The sequence below is a fragment of the Hyla sarda genome, chromosome 1 (genome assembly GCF_029499605.1).
Source record: "Hyla sarda isolate aHylSar1 chromosome 1, aHylSar1.hap1, whole genome shotgun sequence".
NCBI lineage: Eukaryota > Metazoa > Chordata > Amphibia > Anura > Hylidae > Hyla > Hyla sarda.
The window spans coordinates 572,788,916-572,811,125 of NC_079189.1; the positions used below are offsets into that span (position 1 = coordinate 572,788,916).

The 22,210-nt window shown below is 44.0% G+C and overlaps 1 protein-coding gene across 3 annotated transcripts in view; it reads right to left on the reverse strand.

Annotated features, from left to right (window-relative positions):
- Positions 1–22,210, reverse strand: part of DYM (dymeclin) — a 382,495-nt gene that overhangs the window by 213,440 nt on the left and 146,845 nt on the right. For all 3 annotated transcript variants that reach the window (XM_056543831.1, XM_056543823.1, XM_056543838.1), the window contains 4 exons: positions 21,348–21,530; positions 19,811–19,989; positions 11,677–11,802; positions 36–149 (listed from right to left, as the gene is read on the reverse strand). In XM_056543831.1, the coding sequence (XP_056399806.1) occupies positions 36–149; positions 11,677–11,802; positions 19,811–19,989; positions 21,348–21,530 (602 nt within the window). The remainder of the gene's footprint in view (positions 1–35; positions 150–11,676; positions 11,803–19,810; positions 19,990–21,347; positions 21,531–22,210) is intronic.

Consider the following 22,210-nt stretch of genomic DNA (forward strand, 5'->3'; position numbering starts at 1 on the left):
GGGATTCGCTGTGCTCCTGTGTTCTTTCTACTCACCCTTGTGCGAGTCATGTTATACTGAATGGTTCTGATCACCACCAGAATGAGCAGACTGCCCAGAGAGATCTCAGTCAGCACCCGCTCTGAATACCAGGTGATGTTCTTCAATATCTGCAGGGACAAAGTAGAAGAATCAATAAATGAAAACTGACAGAATCTGAATAAAAGTTAAAGGGGTACTCCCCTGAAAAACTTTATTTATTTTTTTTTTTCAAATCAACTGGTGCCAGAAAGTTAAAATAGATTTGTAAAGGATTAAGATTTTTAAATACAAGTAATCTACAAATCTGTTTAACTTTCTGGTACCGGCTGATTTAAAGAAAATATATATAAATTTTCCACCAGAGTACCCCTTTAAGTCACTTTGGTTCTGCTAGTTATTATCGGAAACTGTCACCAAGTCTTCCCATAGATACTTTGTTTAGCTGACCTACTTACTATAATGCAGTTTTTCTGCATCAAATGACTGTCCAGAGCTTGGAATAAAGAGGAAACTTACCAAAAATACAAAGAGAATCTTCTGTGCAGACACTGAACAAGCAGAAAATGTGCTAGGATGAGTACAGGACAAGTAATGTAATGTACGTACACAATTACTCCACCAGCAGAATAGTGAGTACAGCTTTGGAGTATAATACAGGATATAACTCAGGATCAGTACAGGATAAGTAATGTAATGTATATACACATTGACCTCACCAGCAGAATAGTGAGTACAGCTCTGGAGTATAATACAGGATATAACTCTGGATCAGTACAGGATAAGTAATGTAATGTATGTACACAGTGACCTCACCAGCAGAATAGTGAGTACATCTCTGGAGTATAATACAGGATATAACTCTGGATCAGTACAGGATAAGTAATGTAATGTATGTACACAGTGACCTCACCAGCAGAATAGTGAGTGCAGCTCTGGAGTATAATACAGGATATAACTCAGGATCAGTACAGGATAAGTAATGTAATGTATGTACACAGTGACCCCCACCAGCAGAATAGTGAGTACAGCTCTGGAGTATAATACAGGATATAACTCAGGATCAGTACAGGATAAGTAATGTAATGTCTGTACACAGTGACCTCACCAGCAGAATAGTGAGTACAGCTCTGGAGTATAATACAGGATATAATTCAGGATCAGTACAGGATAAGTAATGTAATGTATGTACACAGTGACCTCACCAGCAGAATAGTGAGTACAGCTCTGGAGTATAATACAGGATATAACTCAGGATCAGTACAGGATAAGTAATGTACGTACACAATGACTCCACCAGCAGAATAGTGAGTACAGCTATGGAGTATAATACATAATATAACTCAGGATCAGTACAGGATAAGTAATGTAATGTATGTACACAGTGACCTCACCAGCAGAATAGTGAGTACAGCTCTGGAGTATAATACAAGATATAACTCAGGATCAGTACAGGATAAGTAAGTGATGTATGTACACAGTGACCTCACCAGCAGAATAGTGAGTACAGCTCTGGAGTATAATACAGGATATAACTCAGGATCAGTACAGGATGTAAAGAATAGCAGACTACTCTATACAGATGCCTGACAAAGCGGCCTTGGAGCCACGAAAAGCCTGGAATTTTGGTCAATAAAGTGATTTCAGCTCCGCTGAGTCCTGCTACCCCCCAGAGGCGTTGTGATTAGGCGTTGCTGACATTACTACACTATGGAGCCCTTTTTATTGTTTCTTTTGTTACTCTATACAGAGGTATTCCGTAAGAAAAGTCTGTAGCATCCGGTAAACTTCGGAGTCTTTCACTGAAGATACTAGTCAGGCAATACTCCCAATATACACATCTGACAGAAGGCTCAGCCAAAATGTGAACAGTGACTAACTAAGAAAAGGCTGAAAGAAAGAAAGACTCGGGGACTGAAATGTGTAACTTGGGTTCTCCAGGACTGCAGGGGCTCATAATTTGATAACCAGCCATTTTTAACATTGAGAATAATAGAGAACAGATTCCGTCAGCTAGCAACCAACACAAAAACTGAACAAGGCCAAGTCTTCTGTCCAACATTACATGTCAAATAAGCGGGGATCAATAATATGAGAACCAGATGGGAGATCAATAGAAATGCATGTGGTAATTCCTTTCTCCTGCCTCTCATTCAGTAGAATATTCTCGCTGTAAATCCCAACATAAAGGCCGGGCTGCCGAATAACTATTTATTTACTGTTGTGAAACATGACTGAAATGGATCCAGCCGCAAATGCTGGCGCTGGAGACGGGGGCTGGAAAGATGCCGGCCTGCTGAGGGCAGTACGCCAGGGATACGACCGGCTATAACAAAGACGGAGATGGGGTGGAAGAACAATGGGTGAGCAATGGTACCCAGACTTAGTGATCCCCCCTGATCGCTCAGTATTCTGTAAATAAAACCATATTACTGTACTGTGAAAAATTCGGAAACTTTTTAATATACTTAGGGGTTTATTTACTAAGAGTGAAGTGGAGTTTTATTTGTGGGTTTTGATTTCCGACTGGTATTTTTCCAAGGTATCTACTAAGGTTTCCGTACATTTTGCACTTTTCCCTACGTTTTGCTTTTTTAACAACTGTTCTGATCTGTCCGGTTTTCCTCAGCTCAAATCCACTACATTTTCTGTGGAAGCCATAGTAAATATGCAGGGATTTTTCAAAACTGCCGGGACCACGCCCCTTTTGTCAGGGCCACGCCTCCTTTTTGGGTTTTTCTTGTAAAATGGAGGGTTTTGGTATGTTTTGGTCGCAAATTGTGTCGCATGGGACGTGCGACACAATTTGGGCGCAAAACCAGACAAACAAAAGAGTCGGAATCACGTTAGTAAATAAACCCCTTAGTGTTTTAATTTCTCACAAAATTCTTGCTTGCTGTCAGTGAATGGAAATATTCCTACTTACTTATAAAACATAAAAACCTGTCCTAGCGTAGCCCTTCTCACATGGCTAGAGTCAGTGTAGGTAAGAACACTCATCCCAGAGTCAAGGATACAAGAGATTTACTACCTACCAAAAGAACTTGGATCCCACAACCACCAAAGTGCAGTTAAAATGTGAATTTGGAGCCGGGAGATAAGTGGCTGCCAGAAGTGTCGTCCTAATGCGTTTAAATAAACATGCTTGCTTGGCCGATTTGAGTATACATGTAGTCTTATTAAATTATTCTCATATTAGAATGTAACTTTTACTGCCAAACATTAAAATAAGTTGTCTTCAGAAAATAACTACCTAAGACTAAGACTTCATAGATGGATAAAAATTAACATTATTAGTCATTTACATACGGATAAAAATAACCATTCCGTTATGACATTTACATAGTAAGGTACCACCTGGTGTTCTGAGCATACAGCAACATACACAACCACCTACTGAGCGCTGGAGGACGCACATGCTCAGTCATTGTCCCCGTCCATTCACTGAGCGGAGAGTGCTGGAGGACACACATGCTCAGTCACTGTCCCCGTCCATTCACTGAGCGGAGAGAGCTGGAGGACACACATGCTCAGTCACTGTCCCCGTCCATTCACTGAGCGGAGAGAGCTGGAGGAAACACATGCTCAGTCACTGTCCCCGTCCATTCATTTAGCGGAGAGAGCTGGAGGACACACATGCTCAGTCACTGTCCCCGCCTATTCACTGAGCGGAGAGAGCTGGAGGAAACACATGCTCAGTCACTGTCCCCGTCCATTCACTGAGCGGAGAGAGCTGGAGGAAACACATGCTCAGTCACTGTCCCCGTCCATTCACTGAGCGGAGAGAGCTGGAGGAAACACATGCTCAGTCACTGTCCCCGTCCATTCATTTAGCGGAGAGAGCTGGAGGACACACATGCTCAGTCACTGTCCCCGCCCATTCACTGAGCGGAGAGAGCTGGAGGAAACACATGCTCAGTCACTGTCCCCGTCCATTCACTGAGCGGAGAGAGCTGGAGGAAACACATGCTCAGTCACTGTCCCCGTCCCATTCACTGAGCGGAGAGAGCTGGAGGACACACATGCTCAGTCACTGTCCCCGTCCATTCACTGAGCGGAGAGTGCTGGAGGACACACATGCTCAGTCACTGTCCCCGTCCATTCACTGAGCGGAGAGTGCTGGAGGACACACATGCTCAGTCACTGTCACCGCCCATTCACTTAGCGGAGAGAGCTGGAGGATGCACATGTTCAGTCACTGTCCACGTCCCATTCACTGAGCGGAGAGAGGTGGAGGAGACACATGCTCAGTCACTGTCCCCGTCCATTCACTTAGCGGAGAGAGCTGGAGGACGCTCAGTCATTGTCCCCGTCCATTCACTGAGCAGAGAGAGCAGGACACACATGCTCAGTCATTGTCCCCGTCCATTCACTGAGCGGAGAGTGCTGGAGGACACACATGCTCAGTCACTGTCCCCGTCCATTCACTGAGCGGAGAGTGCTGGAGGACACACATGCTCAGTCACTGTCCCCGTCCATTCACTGAGTGGAGAGTGCTGGAGGACACACATGCTCAGTCACTGTCCCCGCCCATTCACTTAGCGGAGAGAGCTCGAGGAAACACATGCTCAGTCACTGTCCCCGTCCATTCACTTAGCGGAGAGAGCTGGAGGACACACATGCTCAGTCACTGTCCCCGCCCATTCACTGAGCGGAGAGTGCTGGAGGACGCACATGCTCAGTCACTGTCCCCGTCCATTCACTGAGCGGAGAGTGCTGGAGGACGCACATGCTCAGTCACTGTCCCCGTCCATTCACTGAGCGGAGAGTGCTGGAGGACACACATGCTCAGTCACTGTCCCCGCCCATTCACTTAGCGGAGAGAGCTGGAGGACGCACATGCTCAGTCACTGTCCCCGTCCCATTCACTGAGCGGAGAGAGCTGGAGGACACACATGCTCAGTCACTGTCCCCGTCCATTCACTTAGCGGAGAGAGCTGGAGGACACACATGCTCAGTCACTGTCCCCGTCCATTCACTGAGCGGAGAGTGCTGGAGGACACACATGCTCAGTCACTGTCCCCGCCCATTCACTTAGCGGAGAGAGCTGGAGGACGCACATGCTCAGTCACTGTCCCCGTCCTATTCACTGAGCGGAGAGAGCTGGAGGACACACATGCTCAGTCACTGTCCCCGTCCATTCACTGAGCGGAGAGAGCTGGAGGACACACATGCTCAGTCTCTCTCCCCATCCACTTACTGACTTGACTGTTAGGGAGCGTGACTGAGCATGTGTGCCTCCATTCTACCCACTTACATGCTTAGTTGCTCCCCCTGTCTATCTACAGGGCTGAGTGTTTTAGGACACACATGCTCAGTCACTCTTCTCCCCTTCTACCCACTGAGAAGTGAGCTGGTTTGGTATGACTTGCCTGCATTTACTGTGCAGGTGAATTATTCTCTGTAGTAGGACATTTCAGACTGAGCAGAGGATTCCAACAGAACCCCTCCGCCCCCTGCCAGACGTCTCTGCCCCCTCTGGCATCAACTTACCTCCCCTGGCACCAAGGGATTTCCACATGATCGATCTTTCTTTCTCCAACACTCGCAGACAGGGCGGTCTCCATATACACAAAAGATTATCAACAAGTTTGGCTGACATGTGTATTGCCAACATTACATAAGTGCTGACAACAACCCCTATAGATATTTAGGCTTTGCATCTGATGCCTCTCACTCAACAATAGCTCGATATATATTGAAAATCTGGAATGTGGCCCCCCCAGACATGACATGGATGCTCATAAACCCACCAGACATCTAGGACATAGTTTATGGCCTCAATAAAGTGTGAATGCTCCTGTGGGTACTCACACTACACACTATGTGCTGTTCAGGGTTATATATGGTGTTTATCTTTCGCTTGTCAAATAGACGCGAGCACGTTTCCATAGACCAGAGCTGGACATCACATTCATGGCTGCTTTCTAAAAGAAACATCAATTCGTGCTCCCAGGTCAGGAATCCCGGCCCCTTCTATTTCAGTATCCTGCAGGAAAAATATTTACTAATGTGTCTCGAAAACTACGTTTACTGTGAGTCCGTGATCAGATGACTTCTGACCTGGAAGTCCAAACTAAAAAAAAGGCACAAGGAAATTTCCATTTTGGGCTGGGTTCAAACCACGTTTTTGCAATACAGTTCCCATATCAGGTTTTTGATTGAAAACGGATTCCTCTAAACCGGACTAAACTGTATCAAAACGTGTGTACAAATTTGAATCCATATAAGGTTTAAAAAATGATGTCCAGTTGCATCCGTTTTTTAAGAAAAAAAAATATAAGTTTTTAACTTTGAATCCATTATGAATAAAGTTTCACTTGTTTGATTGAAATTCCAAGAAAAAAACTGTGCAAAGTCAATAACCGTATGGTGCAAACTGGATGGAACTGTATGCACATACGGCTCTGTACAGTTTCCCATTGACTCCCATGTTAAAAAATAACGTATACGTTTCAATAAGGTTCTTCACCGTTCACCATAGGCTACGGTTTTGGGTACAGGAAAAAACCTGACAAAACCGTACAGGATGCAAAACGGACACAACCGGATGCATCGTTTGGAATATGGTTTTCATTGGAGAGTCAATACATACGATTTTCAATATGGTTCCATACGGTTTTCAAATTGAAAACATATATGGGAACTGTATTGCAAAAACGTGGTGTGAACCCAGCCATAGGGTGCGTTCACACGGACGTCTGTCCCCGTTTAGGTTCCGTTGTTGCTGCTTGTAAACGGATTACAAACGGTTGTAAAATAATCCCATTGATGTCAATGGGATTTCTTTACAATCCTTACACATCCGTTTGCACCTGTCTGTGCTCATTTCCGTTTTGTTTTTTTTAACGGGAGAAAAGACATGCAGTATTTTTTTCTCTCATCAAAAAAATGGAAGAAAAACGGATACAGTAAATTTAACATTGAAGTCTATGGAAAACAGATGAGCCTTTAATGCCATCCGTTTTTTCAATCCGTTTTTGATCCGTTTTTACTTCTGAGCATGCTCAAAACCAAAAAATATTTTTTTTTATTAACTGAACAATAACGGATCCAAATGAATGGATAACATCCGTTTGCATCCGTTCTTGTTCGTTTTTTTTTTTAAAGTCCGTTTTTATTTTTGATGGGAGAAGAACGAGACGGGTCTAGACAGCCGTATAAACGCAGCCGGATCTGTCACCTCGTAACCCATCTGATATAGTAAATATTTGTATTCACTGTAATATAACAATTCTGCAGTCTCTTTTCTCAGATGTTGTGCTGTTTCTTTGCTATGCCTCCTGGAAATTTATAAATTAAAGGAGTAGTCCAGTGGTGAACCCAGTTGTGAACAACTTATCCCCTATCCTAAGAATAGGGGATAAGTTTGAGATCGCGGGGGGTCCGACTGCTGGGGCCCCCTGTGATCTCCTGTACGGAGCCCCGACAGCCCGCGAGAAGGGGGTGTGTCGACCTCCGCACGAAGCGGCGGCCGACACGCCCCCTCAATACAACTCTATGGCAGAGCCGAAGAGCTGCCTTCGGCAATCTCCGGCTCTGCCATAGAGATGTATTGAGGGGGCGTGTCGGCTTCGTGCGGAGGTCGACACCCGCTATCTGGCCGGAGAGCCTGGCCCCCGTACAGAGAGATCACAGGGGGCCCCAGCGGTCGGACCCCCTGCGATCTCAAACTTATCCCCTATCCTTAGGATAGGGGATAAGATTTTCACAGCTGGACTACCCCTTTAAGGGTTACCAGTTATGGGTGGGTTCTTATAATGGGTACCACCTATTTGTCAACTTATTCATGGTCCGGATATGCAAGAGAAATAACAGAGGAAAGACACAATGCAAAGTCCTAGGAAAGATGCTCCAGCTCTATTCACTCAGTATGCAGGAGCCATAGCTTTGGCAAACAGATAATAGGCCGCGGAGCCGGATGTTAGACACCCACCATTCAGATACTGATGGCCTACCCTGAGCATCTGCAGAAAGGTGCTTCGGCTTTTAGAGAGAGCACATGCTGCAGATGGCACGTGCTTCATTCATTTCTACGAGTTAAGCAGCACCCCATACAGGAGATAGTGGAGGGTGCCAGCAGTTGGACACCACCACTCCTCGATCAGATACTGATCCGCTATCCTGTGGACAAAAGATAAGTTGTTTTTACCAGACAATCCCTTAACCCCTTAAGGACTCAGCCCATTTTGGCCTTAAGGACTCGGACAATTTAATTTTTACGTTTTAATTTTTTCCTCCTCGCCTTCTAAAAATCATAACTCTTTTATATTTTCATCCACAGACTAGTATGAGGACTTGTTTTTTGCGCGACCAGTTGTCCTTTGTAATGACATCACTCATTATATCATAAAATGTATGGCGTAACCAAAAAACACTATTTTTGTGGGGAAATTAAAACGAAAAACACAATTTTGCTAATTTTGGAAGGTTTCGTTTTCACGCCGTACAATTTATGGTAAAAATTACATGTGTTCTTTATTCTGAGGGTCAATACGATTAAAATGATACCCATTATTATATACTTTTATATTATTGTTGTGCTTAAAAAAATCACAAACTTTTTAACCAAATTAGTACGTTTATAATCCCTTTATTTTGATGACCTATAACTTTTTTATTTTTCCGTATAAGCGGCGGTATGGGGGCTCATTTTTTGCGCCATGATCTGTACTTTTTTTTGATACCACATTTGCATATAAAAAACTTTTAATACATTTTTTATAATTTTTTTTTTTATAAAATGTATTCACGCCGTTCACCGTACGGGATCATTAACATTTTATTTTAATAGTTCGGACATTTACGCATGTGGCGATACCAAATATGTCTATAAAAAAAGTTTTTTTACGCTTTTTGGGGGTAAAATAGGAAAAAACTGACGTTTTACTTTTTTATTGGGGGAGGGGATTTTTCACTTTTTTTTTACTTTGACATTTAAAAAAAAAATTTTTTTACACTTGAATAGTCCCCATAGGGGACAATTCATAGCAATACCATGATTGCTAATACTGATCTGTTCTATGTATAGGACATAGAACAGATCAGTATTATCGGTCATCTTCTGCTCTGGTCTGCTCGATCACAGATCAGAGCAGGAGACGCCGGGAGCCGGACGGAGGAAGGAGAGGGGACCTCCGTGCGGCTTTATGAATGATCGGATCCCCGCAGCAGCACTGCGGGCGATCCGATCGTTCATTTAAATCGCGCACTGCCGCAGATGCCGGCATCTGTATTGATCCCGGCACCTGAGGGGTTAATGGCGGACGCCCGCGAGATCGCGGGCGTCGGCCATTGCCGGCGGGTCCCTGGCTGTGATCAGCAGCCGGGATCAGCCGCGCATGACACGGACATCGCTCCGATGCCCGCGGTTATGCACAGGACGTAAATGTACGTCCTGGTGCGTTAAGTACCACCTCACCAGGACGTACATTTACGTCCTGCGTCCTTAAGGGGTTAAAGGGGTACTCCGGTGCCCCAGGGTTCGGAACATTTTCTTCCGAATGCTTGGAGTGGGCGGCAGGGAGTTGTGACGTCACATCACGCTTCTTAAATTCAAGTCTATGGGAGGAGGCGTGGTAGCACAGAGATCGCAGGGTTCCCAGCTGTGGGACCCCCGCGATTAGACATCTTATCCCCTATTCTTTGGACACGGGATAAAATGTCTAGGGGAGAAGTGCCCCTTTAAGCATATGTTCACATGTACAGGGTTTTGCTGCTGCTGAAAATATGCCACAAAAAGAATTGTATCATTTTGCTCTATATCTATACAGGGGCTTTAGAGCATCAGTAAAATGGCTCTCCGGCCCCTATAAAATATATTCAATTACATAAGACCAGACAATCCTCTTTAAGGATTAAGATACAAAGCATAACAATGTTAGCGGTTCACGTCTCAGTAAAGTTAGCCCGCAGCTCACGGTAATTGACTCAATGTACCACTAATGGAAATTTCCACTCAAACTTTTTAGTTATTTTAAGAAAAAGTTCCTTTAATCCGTCCACATCGTTTTCCAACTTACAGCGCAGTTTTCAGTGGAGTGTCACGACTTGTAATTTAATGTAACAATCAGGTGTCTCTGGGAAAGAACATCCAAGGAGCCTCGGCCATAAATTCTGGAACTCAGCGCCAGCCAAGATTTACTTTCCAAATAAAAAGCTGAAGCGTCTTAAGCCACACACACTCAGCGTGGCAAAAAAACAGGGACAACTCTCATTGTAAGTAAGAGGGTGGCCGTCCGCAGGTAAATGGAGCTGAGCTGAAAATCTGGAAGCTAAAACTCTGGGCCCAGCCCTGTACACAGGAAGAGAAGATGGGCCAAGTCCTATGAGGATTGTGGAATGAAAAGGATTGAAGATATAGCTGAATATGGATAGAAAGAACAGACACAACAAGCCAAAACATTAAAAACCTCACACTGAAGCCTAATATTGTGTACTAGGCAGCTACACCTACACCCCTGCATTTTACTATTTGGTTGAATATTTTTACTTTTCTTTAAATAATCACTCTGATTCACACCCCTCGGCCTAATACATAATACCCACAAAGAGAAAGAAACTGAAGGGGCACTCACGCGTCTTCTTTCAAATCAACTTTATTTCGGAGGGCTCTACAGCAGCGGGACCGCCAGGTAGATCTTTAAGCCACAAAGGACCAGGTAAAGAGCATGTTGGTAATAGCTATTTCGCGCCGCTCCTGGCGCTTCTTCCCGACCACTGGAAAAGGCGCCGGGAGCGGCGTGAAATGGCTATTACCAACATGCTCTTTACCTGGTCCTGCGTGGCTTAAAGATCTGCCTGGCGGTCCCGCTGCTGTAGAGCCCTCCGAAATAAAGTTGATTTGAAAGAAGACGCGTGAGTGCCCCTTCAGTTTCTTTCTCTTTGTGGATACTGCTACTGTTTGCTTCTGTTGAGGGAGAGCACCACAGGACACGTTCAAGACCAACACCCATAACCTATGCTGATCGCCTGCACACTGTGTATGATGCTCAATTCACCTGTGCCAGCAGCTTCTTCTTTCTGCACTAATACATAATACCTTAGCATCATATTTACCCCCCAAGCCTAATTCACACCCTCTCAACCTAATTTTGACCCCTCCCCCCACCCAGAGCCCATTTTACATTCACATTCACCTCCCCCAGTCTGATTCACACCACCTTACCTCATATTTCCCCCCCCAGCCTTATATTTACCCCCCCCAAGACTGATGCACACTACTCAGCCTAATATACACCCTACTCAGTTTTATTTTCACACCCCCTCTGCCTCATATTTACCCCCCCCCCCCCCAACCTAATTCACTTCTCCTCTGCCTCATAATCTCACTCAGAGCCTGATACAACCCCCTCAGCCTTATATTCAATGAGACCCCCCCTCCCCCACCAGCCCCTATTTTTTTTTGTGTTATAAGATTCATGTTCCGCTCTCACTTTTCCCAACATAACTAAATAAGGAAGGAAAAGTGGGCTTAATTTGAGTTTGGCAAATTTATTGTATTTTTTTCTCCCCTAGATCTCTTAAATAGAAAAGCAACAGAATGCCCCTCCAGGTAGGTACGTGTGTCCTTTGTTTAAGCATATAGTATATAATGCACTGAGAAGGTATTCGTACATATATCCAGCAGTATTCGTACATTTCCCTGGGTAGCCTTACCACTTCATGGATGGATCTGTTGAACCCATCGTCCTCGGTCAGGATGAGAAGGATGATTAGAGACATGTAAACATGGTGGGAATTACGTTCTTCAACATGGTATAAAATCTCCAATATGGGAACAACCTGAGAAGAAGACAAAGTAAACATTACAGGGGACATGACGTCATGTTGTAGGGCAGCCTCAGGCTTTGGGCCTGTAACATTAGGTGTTCATATCCTAGCAGAAAAACACTGGGAATGTTATAATGAACACGTTTTTATTTAAGAACACATAAAATATATAAAACTGCTGATGTATAGAATGAGTGACTGAGAAGGCAAAGACTGAATATCCTTACAGTGTACCTGTTGTTAAAAACTTTTGATATAATGTAGAGCAGTGGTTCTTAACCTGGGTTCGGTGAGTCAGTCCCAGGGGTTCGGCGGGGGAAGTCGCAACAGGACAGGCAAACCAAACAATTGCTTTGGGGGGCCGAGCTGGCCCGGGGCCCCAAGCGGAGCCGGTGTTTGCCCGTCCTGTAGCAAAAGGCAGGGCCACCGGGAAATCACTGACGTCCCGTGCGTGCGCCCATGGAAACTAAGGTGCCGAGGACCGGAGGATAGAGAAGGAGGAAGACGCGCGCTGGCCAGCTTGGTAAGTGACCAGCAGCACGTCATCTTCGGTGCTCCGACCACCGGTCCCGAGACCTACTGCTATAGCCGGAGCACTGAAGTGGGCAGTACACAGGCATACAGCCTCCAGCCATACACTGTACATGGCTGGAGGCTGTATGTCTGTGGGGGAACACTGTCTACATAAGTGGTCTTCAACGTGTGGACCTCCAGATGTTGCAAAACTACAACTCCCAGCATGACCGGACAGCCAACAGCATGCTGGGAGTTGTAGTTTTGGCAACATCTGAGGTCCGCAGGTGGAAGACCATTAGCCTACATAATGTGGGGGGAACACTGCCTGCCTAATGCGGGGGGAACACTGCCTGCCTAAAGTGGGGGGAACACTGCCTGCCTAAAGTGGGGGGGACACTGCCTGCCTAAAGTGGGGGGAACACTGCCTGCCTAATGTGGGGGGAACACTGCCTGCCTAAAGTGGGGGGAACACTGCCTGCCTAAAGTGGGGGGAACACTGCCTGCCTAAAGTGGGGGGAACACTGCCTGCCTAATGTGGGGGAACACTGCCTGCCTAATGTGGGGGAACACTGCTTGCTTAATGTGGGGGAACACTGCTTGCCTAATGTGGGGGAACACTGCTTGCCTAATGTGGGGGAACACTGCTTGCCTAATGTGGGGGAACACTGCTTGCCTAATGTGTGGGAACACTGCCATTGTTGCGAAAATGACATGAGAGTGGCACTTGCCAAGGTAAAGCCGCACATTTCTGAACTGGTCTCTGAAAGACAACAGCAGAAGTCACACTGATTTGCAGTAAATATTCATTATGTTTTTGTGTGAAAGTCATGTTTTCATGGTTTTGTTCTTTGTTCTTAATGGTTTTGTTCATTTTGTGCACCTATGTATAAATATATACCTCCTATGTTTTGAATTTGAAAAAATCAAATGTTATTTTTCCAATTAAGAGGGGTTCGGTGAATGTGCATATGAAACTGGTGGGGTTCAGCACCTCCAACAAGGTTAAGAACCACTGATGTAGATATTACCATTATATGTATATTTTTAACATTTAATTTTATTTATTTATATAGCACCTACAGATTCCGCAGCGCTAAACAGCGCTTAGCATACAAATGGACAGCAGATACAGTAAACTATGTGGGTATTTCTACATGTGATTAATTGGTTTACTTGGACCTCATAACCTCCTACACGGAAATGACGTCTGCCTAAATTATACTGACAGAACAGCTTTTTCAGGGAAAATTTCCAAGAGGAGAAGTGTCATACAACCAATTTGTAGATATCTTCTGGGTTATATCCTTATCTTCTTTTTAATGTAATCGCCTATAGTGCCTGTTCTTTTGAAAGTCATTATTGGCTTATGGAGAGCGACAGCACTGAGATCCGGGTCGTTCTCAATCAGTAACCAATGTTTTCGTATGGAATTCCTGATAATCTGATTAAGAGGTGTGAACATAAACTTTTTCTTTCTTTCTTGTTCTTTTCTCCTACAGCTCTTACTGGTAAGTAAAGTGACCCTATCAAGCTTCTTGGCCTTATCTGGCGCTGAATCAATAATGCCTGTAGGGTAGCTTCTTTCCACTACAGTGATCCCTCAACTTACAATGGCCTCAACATACAATAGTTTCAACATACAATGGTCTTTTCTGGACCATCGTAAGTTGAAACCAGACTCAACATACAATGTACAGACAGTCCAGAACTGCAACACGTGTCAATGGCTGGAAGAACCGACCAATCAGAATGGGAATTCACTGGTAAAACCCCTGTATTACTGAAGTGTATGCACTGACTGGTGTCTGGTAGCTCCCCCTACCGTACAGGGAGGTGTCACATGTTCTGTACACTTTACCTGTGCCAGGGTTAGCTGCTCCTTTGGACACCAGGTAAGGGCGACTCCATTACTTTTTTAGGACACTGTGTACTGTACAGGACCCCGAAGAAGCTCCTGTCCTCTACGTAGACCAGTGTTTCCCAAGCAGGGTGCCCCACACAGTTGCAAAACTACAACTCCCAGCATGCCCGGACAGCCTTTGGCTGTCCAGGCATGCTGGGAGTTGTAGTTTTGCAACAGCTGGAGGCTCCCTCCTTGGGAAACACTGACATAGAAAGTGATTTACAGCTCCCAGCAGATATTTCTTACTTTTATATATAAGGACTTGCTTTATCTATATTAGTTATCTACTTATTTTTCTTTAATCCTCACTTTTTCCTATTTTTGGATGACATTTTGAGGCTTCAGAACCAATTATCAGGTTTCCATAGAGTTCTGGTCTCAACATACAATGGTTTCAACATACAATGGTGGCCCTGGAACCAATCAATATTGTAACTTGAGGGACCACTGTAATCGTTTCTTCAAATCGTCAGCTTGTTTTAGAAATTCACTCTTCTAAGCCGAACCATCTGACTATAAGGAATAGCATTCTTGACATGTGGCAGATGCGAACTGTCATAATGTAGCAAAGAGTTTTTGGCTATTTACTTTCTGTAGCCTGAAGTAGAAATAATAACACCAACTACATGTATGCTCACATCAAGAAAATACAGGTGGGCATCACCAAATTGACTTGTAAAAAAAATATATTGACATGATTATTTGGTTCAAATAGTTTACAAATGCATCAAATTCTTCTCTAGAGCCATCCCAAACCACAAAAACATCATCTACATAGCGTAGAAATAACGTAAGGTGTCGGTTAAAGGGATTGGCACTAGAGAAGACAAGTCGACCTTCTAAGGCCACAAGAAATACCGTACATTTGCATACGTGCAAAACAAAGGGGGACCCCATGGCCGTCCACTGTGTCTGCCTATACCACTGTTTTTCATAGACAAAAAAATGATTGTCCAAGATGAATTTCAAAGAATCAGGCACAATTTCGAGGAATCTATGTTTTGTGTCTGATTCCTTGAAAGTATTTTCTTGATGTGAGCATACATGTAATTGGTGTTATTATTTCTACTTCAGGCTACAGAAAGTAAATAGCCAAAAACTCTTTGCTACATTATGACAGTTCGCATCTGCCACATGTCAAGAATGCTATTCCTTATAGTCAGATGGTTCGGCTTAGAAGAGTGAATAGCGATTTCAGTACGTTTCTAAAACAAGCTGACGATTTGAAGAAACCATTACAGTGGTCCCTCAAGTTACAATATTAATCGGTTCCAGGACGACCATTGTATGTTGAAACCATTGTATGTTGAGACCAGAACTCTATGGAAACCTGATAATTGGTTCTGAAGCCTCAAAATGTCATCCAAAAATAGGAAAAAGTGAGGATTAAAGAAAAATAAGTAGATAACTAATATAGATAAAGCAAATCCTTACATATAAAAGTAGGAAATATCTGCTGGGAGCTGTAAATCACTGTCTATGTCAGTGTTTCCCAAGGAGGGAGACTCCAGCTTTTGCAAAACTACAACTCCCAGCAAGCCCGGAAAGCCAAAGGCTGTCCGGGCATGCTGGTAGTTGTAGTTTTGCAACTGCTGGAGGCACCCTGCTTGGGAAACACTGGTCTATGTAGAGGACATGAGCTTCTTCAGGGTCCTGTACAGTACACAGTGTCCTAAAAAAGTAATGGAGTCGTCCTTACCTGGTGTCCAAAGGAGCAGCTAACCCTGGCACAGGTAAAGTGTACAGAACATGTAATACCTCCCTGTACTGTAGGGGGCGCTACCAGACACCAGTCAGTGCATACACTTCAGTAATACAGGGGTTTTACCAGTGAATTCCCATTCTGATTGGTCGGTTCTTCCAGCCATTGACACGTGTCGCAGTTCTGGACTGTCTGTACATTGTATGTTGAGTCTGGTTTCAACTCACGATGGTCCAGAAAAGACCATTGTATGTTGAAACTATTGTATGTTGAGGCCATTGTAAGTTGAGGGATCACTGTAGTGGAAAGAAGCTACCCTACAGGCATTATTGATTCAGCGCCAGATAAGGCCAAGAAGCTTGATAGGGTCACTTTACTTACCAGTAAGAGCTGTAGGAGAAAAGAACAAGAAAGAAAGAAAAAGTTTATGTTCACACCTCTTAATCAGATGATCAGGAATTCCATACGAAAACATTGGTTACTGATTGAGAACGACCCGGATCTCAGTGCTGTCGCTCTCCATAAGCCAATAATGACTTTCAAAAGAACAGGCACTATAGGCGATTACATTAAAAAGAAGATAAGGATATAACCCAGAAGATATCTACAAATTGGTTGTATGACACTTCTCCTCTTGGAAATTTTCCCTGAAAAAGCTGTTCTGTCAGTATAATTTAGGCAGACGTCATTTCCGTGTAGGAGGTTATGAGGTCCAAGTAAACCAATTAATCACAGGTTCTATGTGGGGAAAACAAAAAGACCCTTTTTCACAGAATAAGAGAACATTTTTATTCCCTTAGGACAGAAAAAGGCGCAACTCGTTTCATTTCCCAAATAAATGAATGTAATCGCAGTAGTCCTGCTGAACTTCAATTTATGGGTCTTGAAAGAGTATATCCAAGAGCCGGGATCGATCGTGACACTCGCTTGCTCCAACAAGAAGCCAAGTGGATCATTCGTTTGGGTGCCACAGGCACGTTGGGGTTAAACGAGTGTAGCGATTTCTCCCAGTTTCTCTAATACGGCAAAAAATTGTTGCACATCTTGATTGTTCCCCTTTTTGGTTTTAACAACGTACTTATATTTCTAGTTAATTTGCACTAATGGTATATTGGTTGTTAAGGGTTACCCCACATACTCACTTGTATATAAACCTTTGGGAACATTTCCCTCAGTGAGGCCGGATGAAGCGTCCTTTCAGCTGATCGGGACACCGCGATTTTACTACGGTGATCCCGATCAGCTCCGCGGAGCTGCCGAGACTGTATTTACTTTATTTTAGACACCGCAATCAACTTTGATTGTGGCATTTAATAGGTTAATGCCGGGCATCACAGCAATCGGTGAAGTCTGGCATTAGACATGGGTGCTGGCGGCTGACCGACCCTCTATGACGTGGGGTCAACTTGTGACCCCGCGTCATAGAAGGGGAGCAGGATGAGGGCATACAGGTACACCCTTTGTCCCCAAGAGGTTAAAACATTTTTTGCTATTGGACTCCTTATGGTAAATAAAAAATCTGTTTTATCTGTGTCTCCCTACTGGTCCAGAGTACATTTCCCCCTATCTCTTGCACAGACTTTGGACTCCTGTTGGCCTGGCAGAAGTCCAAAATCAGGAAATGTATTCTGGAGTGCTGCCTTAGCTAGTCATAGCTTATCTCACACTGAGCTGCTCTAGGCTGTGTGTACCAGAATGAGGGAGGAAGCTCTCACCTGTATGGCTTCAGATGATGTCACGCCTGCTGGGGAACGCCCCTTCCCAGTCAGTGAATCTGACTGTGAGCATGAGCAGAAAATACAGAGCAATATCAAGGTAGAAAACTTATAAAAATGTAATAAGATCATGACAGCTACACTTTAGCATGTTGGGGGGGGGGGGGGAATTAGAATATCTGCAGCACATCTTTAACACTTTAAGGACCTAGCCAATTTTTATTTTTAAGGTTTTGTTTTTCTCTCCTCGCCTTCTATTACACATATTTTCACATCTACATATGAGGGCTTGTTTTTTGTGTCACCAATTGTACTTTGTAATGACATCACTCAGGTTTCTACCCCAAATGCACAGTGAAACAAAAAAAGAATTATTTGTGGGGCAAAATTGAAAAATTTTGCCAACAATGACACTTTATCTTTATTCTGTAGATTCATATGATTAAAATGATACCCAATTTATATAACAATTGTTTTATTTTATGATAGCTGTCACGCCCCCTCCCATGGGCTTGCATTGGTGGGAGGAGCCTGACATCACACGCCGCCGGCCTTGTGGTCATCCGTAATCAGACCCGGAGCTAACACGCTCCGGGGTCTGATTACAAACGGGGTGCCGCGTGCAAGATCCCGGGGGTCCCCAGCGGGGGGACTCCCGCGATCAGGCATCTTATCCCCTATCCTTTAAAATTGTCCTCTTCTGACCCCTATAAATCTTTTATTTTTCCGTATACGGTGCTATATGAGGGCTAATCTTTAGCGCCCATAATATGTAGTTTTTAACAGGATCATTTGTTTTGATGGGGCCTTCAAATAAAATTAATAAATTTTTTTCTAGTATATGAAGTGACGAAAAATACGCAATCCTGGACTTTTTTTTACGTTCATGCCACTGACTGTGCGGTTTAATAAACATATTTTAATAGTTTGGAATTTTTTACGCACGCGGCGACACCACATTTGTTCAGGTTTACTTTTGTTTACATTATTTTATTTAACAATGAGAAAAGGGGGTGGATTCAAAGTTTTATTAGGGAAGAGGTTAATTTTCACATTTATTACTTTTTTTTTTTTTTTACGGCCCCATAGGGGACTATTACATGGAATCTTCAGATTGCATACACTGATCAATGCGGCTTCATAGAACAGCATTGATCAATGTTATTGTTGCTCCATTGCTACTGCCTGCAGCATTGGAGTGCCAATCAGACGGCAAAGAAGAAAGCTGTAAACGCCATATACCTTCATCAATAAAACCAGTACCAACCTCAGAGTACTGAAAAATAACACATTACACAAATACATACTCCCGAGATAAGTCATAAATGACTTATAGCTGGGGTACAGGAATGTTAATTGACTTTCAGTTTATGTTGCATCCAGGAGCTGAGTGTTCGTGTAGCATGTGGTATCATGTATAGCTTCGGGAACTGTGCTGTATTTTGTGCTGTCATGCTTTGTACGATTGTAATTTAATTTGCCTATGCACTGTGTGTGACTTGCATGACAAATGAATGTTCAATAAAGCTCGTTCAATAACAGGAATGTTAGTGCAGAAAGTGGTATTATGTACAGAGTAGTCCTGTGCTGTATGTTGTACTTTCCTGCTGTTTGCTAGCCTGTGCTGTGTCGCAGTAAATTGTATGTATGTTCATGGCAACTGATTGCTATTAAATTCATTTCCAATCAAAAATGAAGAATCCTTGTCTGCATTAATCCTTGTCTGTCCTTCACAAAATCCTCAGGCCCATGATTCACTTTCCCTTTCCCCCATCACGTTATCACTGTTGCTAGAGAGCCACAGGTGGGGACACAGTGACCTACAATATAAGCAATACATAAAGGGGTACTGCGCTGCTCAGCGTTTGGAACAAACTGTTCCGAACGCTGGCGCCGGGAGCTCGTGACGTCATAGCCCCACTCCCTCAATGCAAGTCTATGGGAGGGGGCATGACAGCTGTCACACCCCCTCCCATAGACTTGCATTGAGGAGGTGGGGCTTGATGTCATGAGGGGTCGGGGCTATGACGTCACAAGCTCCCGGAGCCAGTGTTCGGAACAGTTTGTTCCAAACGCTGAGCAGCGCAGTACCCCTTTAAGCCCAAAAAACCCCATCAATAATACTTAATATATAAGTATTATAAATTCCTGGTATAACTCAAAAGGGGTACTGGAAATACTTACCAGGCTTTCAATATCAGTGCGAGCCAAGACGTACATGCGGACGTTGCTGTTCTGGTGCAGTAATGTGTACAGGAGCAGTGTGGCTTGATCAGACTTTTGTTGCTCACACAAGGCAGTGTAGAGACTATTGAAATTTATCTGGAACGTGTGAGGACTCGGGCTGGACGGCACGGAACTGTCTAAAAAAAAAAAAAAAAGATTGGCAAATCACATGGGTAAAATGTGGGCTCAGGTTTTCACTAATGCCCTGACGTACTCTGTGACTCTTAGCTTTCATTTGTTTCCGGCCTCATTTGTGCCCCTATTATATGCAGTCATCATCTCACAAAAATCCTAAAGTGGTCAAATCCCAACAGTAATCCCCTGAAATCCTCTGTGCTGTTAGTGGACCATACCCCTATCTAATGCCTAATTTATCTCATTCATTGTGATACTGCCCCTGTCCACACTAACTTCCCATGTATATAGAGGTTACTGCCTCCATCAAGGTCTCCTGAAATACTTTGTGCTGCTAGGGACCCTACTGCTTCCATTATGTCCTGCCTGTTCTGGATTCATTACCCTCTTTCCCAAAACTATGCAAAAGGAGAAAACACCCCACACTGTATGATAAATGCCCACCCAAGCACCAGAACAATATTTAGAATAATAACAAAAGTCACTGAATACAAAACAGATATTTAAAAACCAATTAAAACATCCCATAGAGGGGACCCCACAAAAATCGAGGGGGCAAGACACTCTCTGTCCAGGAGCACAATAGAATAGTACATATAATCAAAATCCACAGTCCAACCTAGACATGCAATCTTCCCAAATGCTGTATATACAACAGTACAATAATAGTACATAATTCCTAGTATCCACTGAATCTAAAGTAGCATAAATAGATAATACAAACAATATTTGTATCACGGATATCTAGGAGAGCATAGTAATAAATATTACAAAAATAACCCATCCAAAACCGCAGACACCAATGAAGGATTATAAGGGATATGGACTGTGGTGTTCATAGTATGCATGTGCTCCGAACAAGCCCGACGAGTGTTCCCTAGCTCGAAGCAACTTCCTCAGGGGAGAGATGTCCAGTCCCAATTACCCACCTTTTGTATAGATGTGAATGAATTACAGCTGAGGATCAAAATGCCTCTTTCCCATAACCACGTCCAATCACATGCAGACATGTCTTCACCAATATCTTCAACTGGGTGGTCAAGTCACAACTCAATGCAATCTCTCCTGAAATAATCTGTGCTGCTGGGGAACCCAACTCCTTCAATCAAATATGTAACTCTCCGTCTGTAATCTCCCACTTATCTACATTACCGCCATCCCACCATAAGACGCTGCCTCTGTCCTCACTAGCATCATATTAGTATGCAGGTCAGTGCTTCCACCAGAACTACCCTCTCCTAAAATACTCCGTGCTGCTGAATAACCTGGCGCCTTCTACAAGGACTTGCTTATATAAGACCTGTATAAAGAATCCGCTGATAATATGTTGGCAAATGCATTCTATGTTCTTTATACATACCTTGTGTGTTTCTAAAAGACATAATTGCCTGTCGGAAAGGATTGGGGCAGTCTGGGGCATCGGTGAGGTTGGCTAGTACCAGCAGGAGGAGCAGACTTTGGTTGGCAAGAGGCGAGGACTGTTCTTGTATGGCGGTCGGTTTGCTTCCCACTCCACCTAAGGTTAAGACTGTCCACAGGCCACCTGGAAAAGACAACATGGATTCAGACACTGTCATTACCTTCTTATTACATTAGTCAATGTCAGGACACTTCAATACTTGTCAGGGAAATACAGTGCTGTGATGGGGTTCACGGATCTGTTCCCCATTATTTCCACACTGCACAGATTTCTTATAAAGGACTTGTCAACTCTCCTGATGGGTCTATATAAGGGCTTGACAAATTGGTTATGAATCTAGGAGGCAGCAAAAAAGGTTAGGATGCTGCAGAGTGTCCTCCTCATCTCCCTGTGTCACAGTCATTAGTGTCCCCCTCATCTCCCTGTGTCACAGTCATTAGTGTCCCCCTCATCTCCCTGTGTCAGTCATTAATGTCCCCCTTATCTCCCTGTGTCACAGTCATTAGTGTCCCCCTCATCTCCCTGTGTCACAGTCATTAGTGTCCCCCTCATCTCCCTGTGTCACAGTCATTAGTGTCCCCCTCATCTCCCTGTGTCACAGTCATTAGTGTCCCCCTCATCTCCCTGTGTCACAGTCATTAGTGTCCCCCTCATCTCCCTGTGTCACAGTCATTAGTGTCCCCATCATCTCCCTGTGTCACAGTCATGAGTATCCCCCTCATCTCCCTGTGTCACAGTCATTAGTGTCCGCCTCATCTCCCTGTGTCACAATCATTAGTGTCCCCCTCATCTTCCTGTGTCAG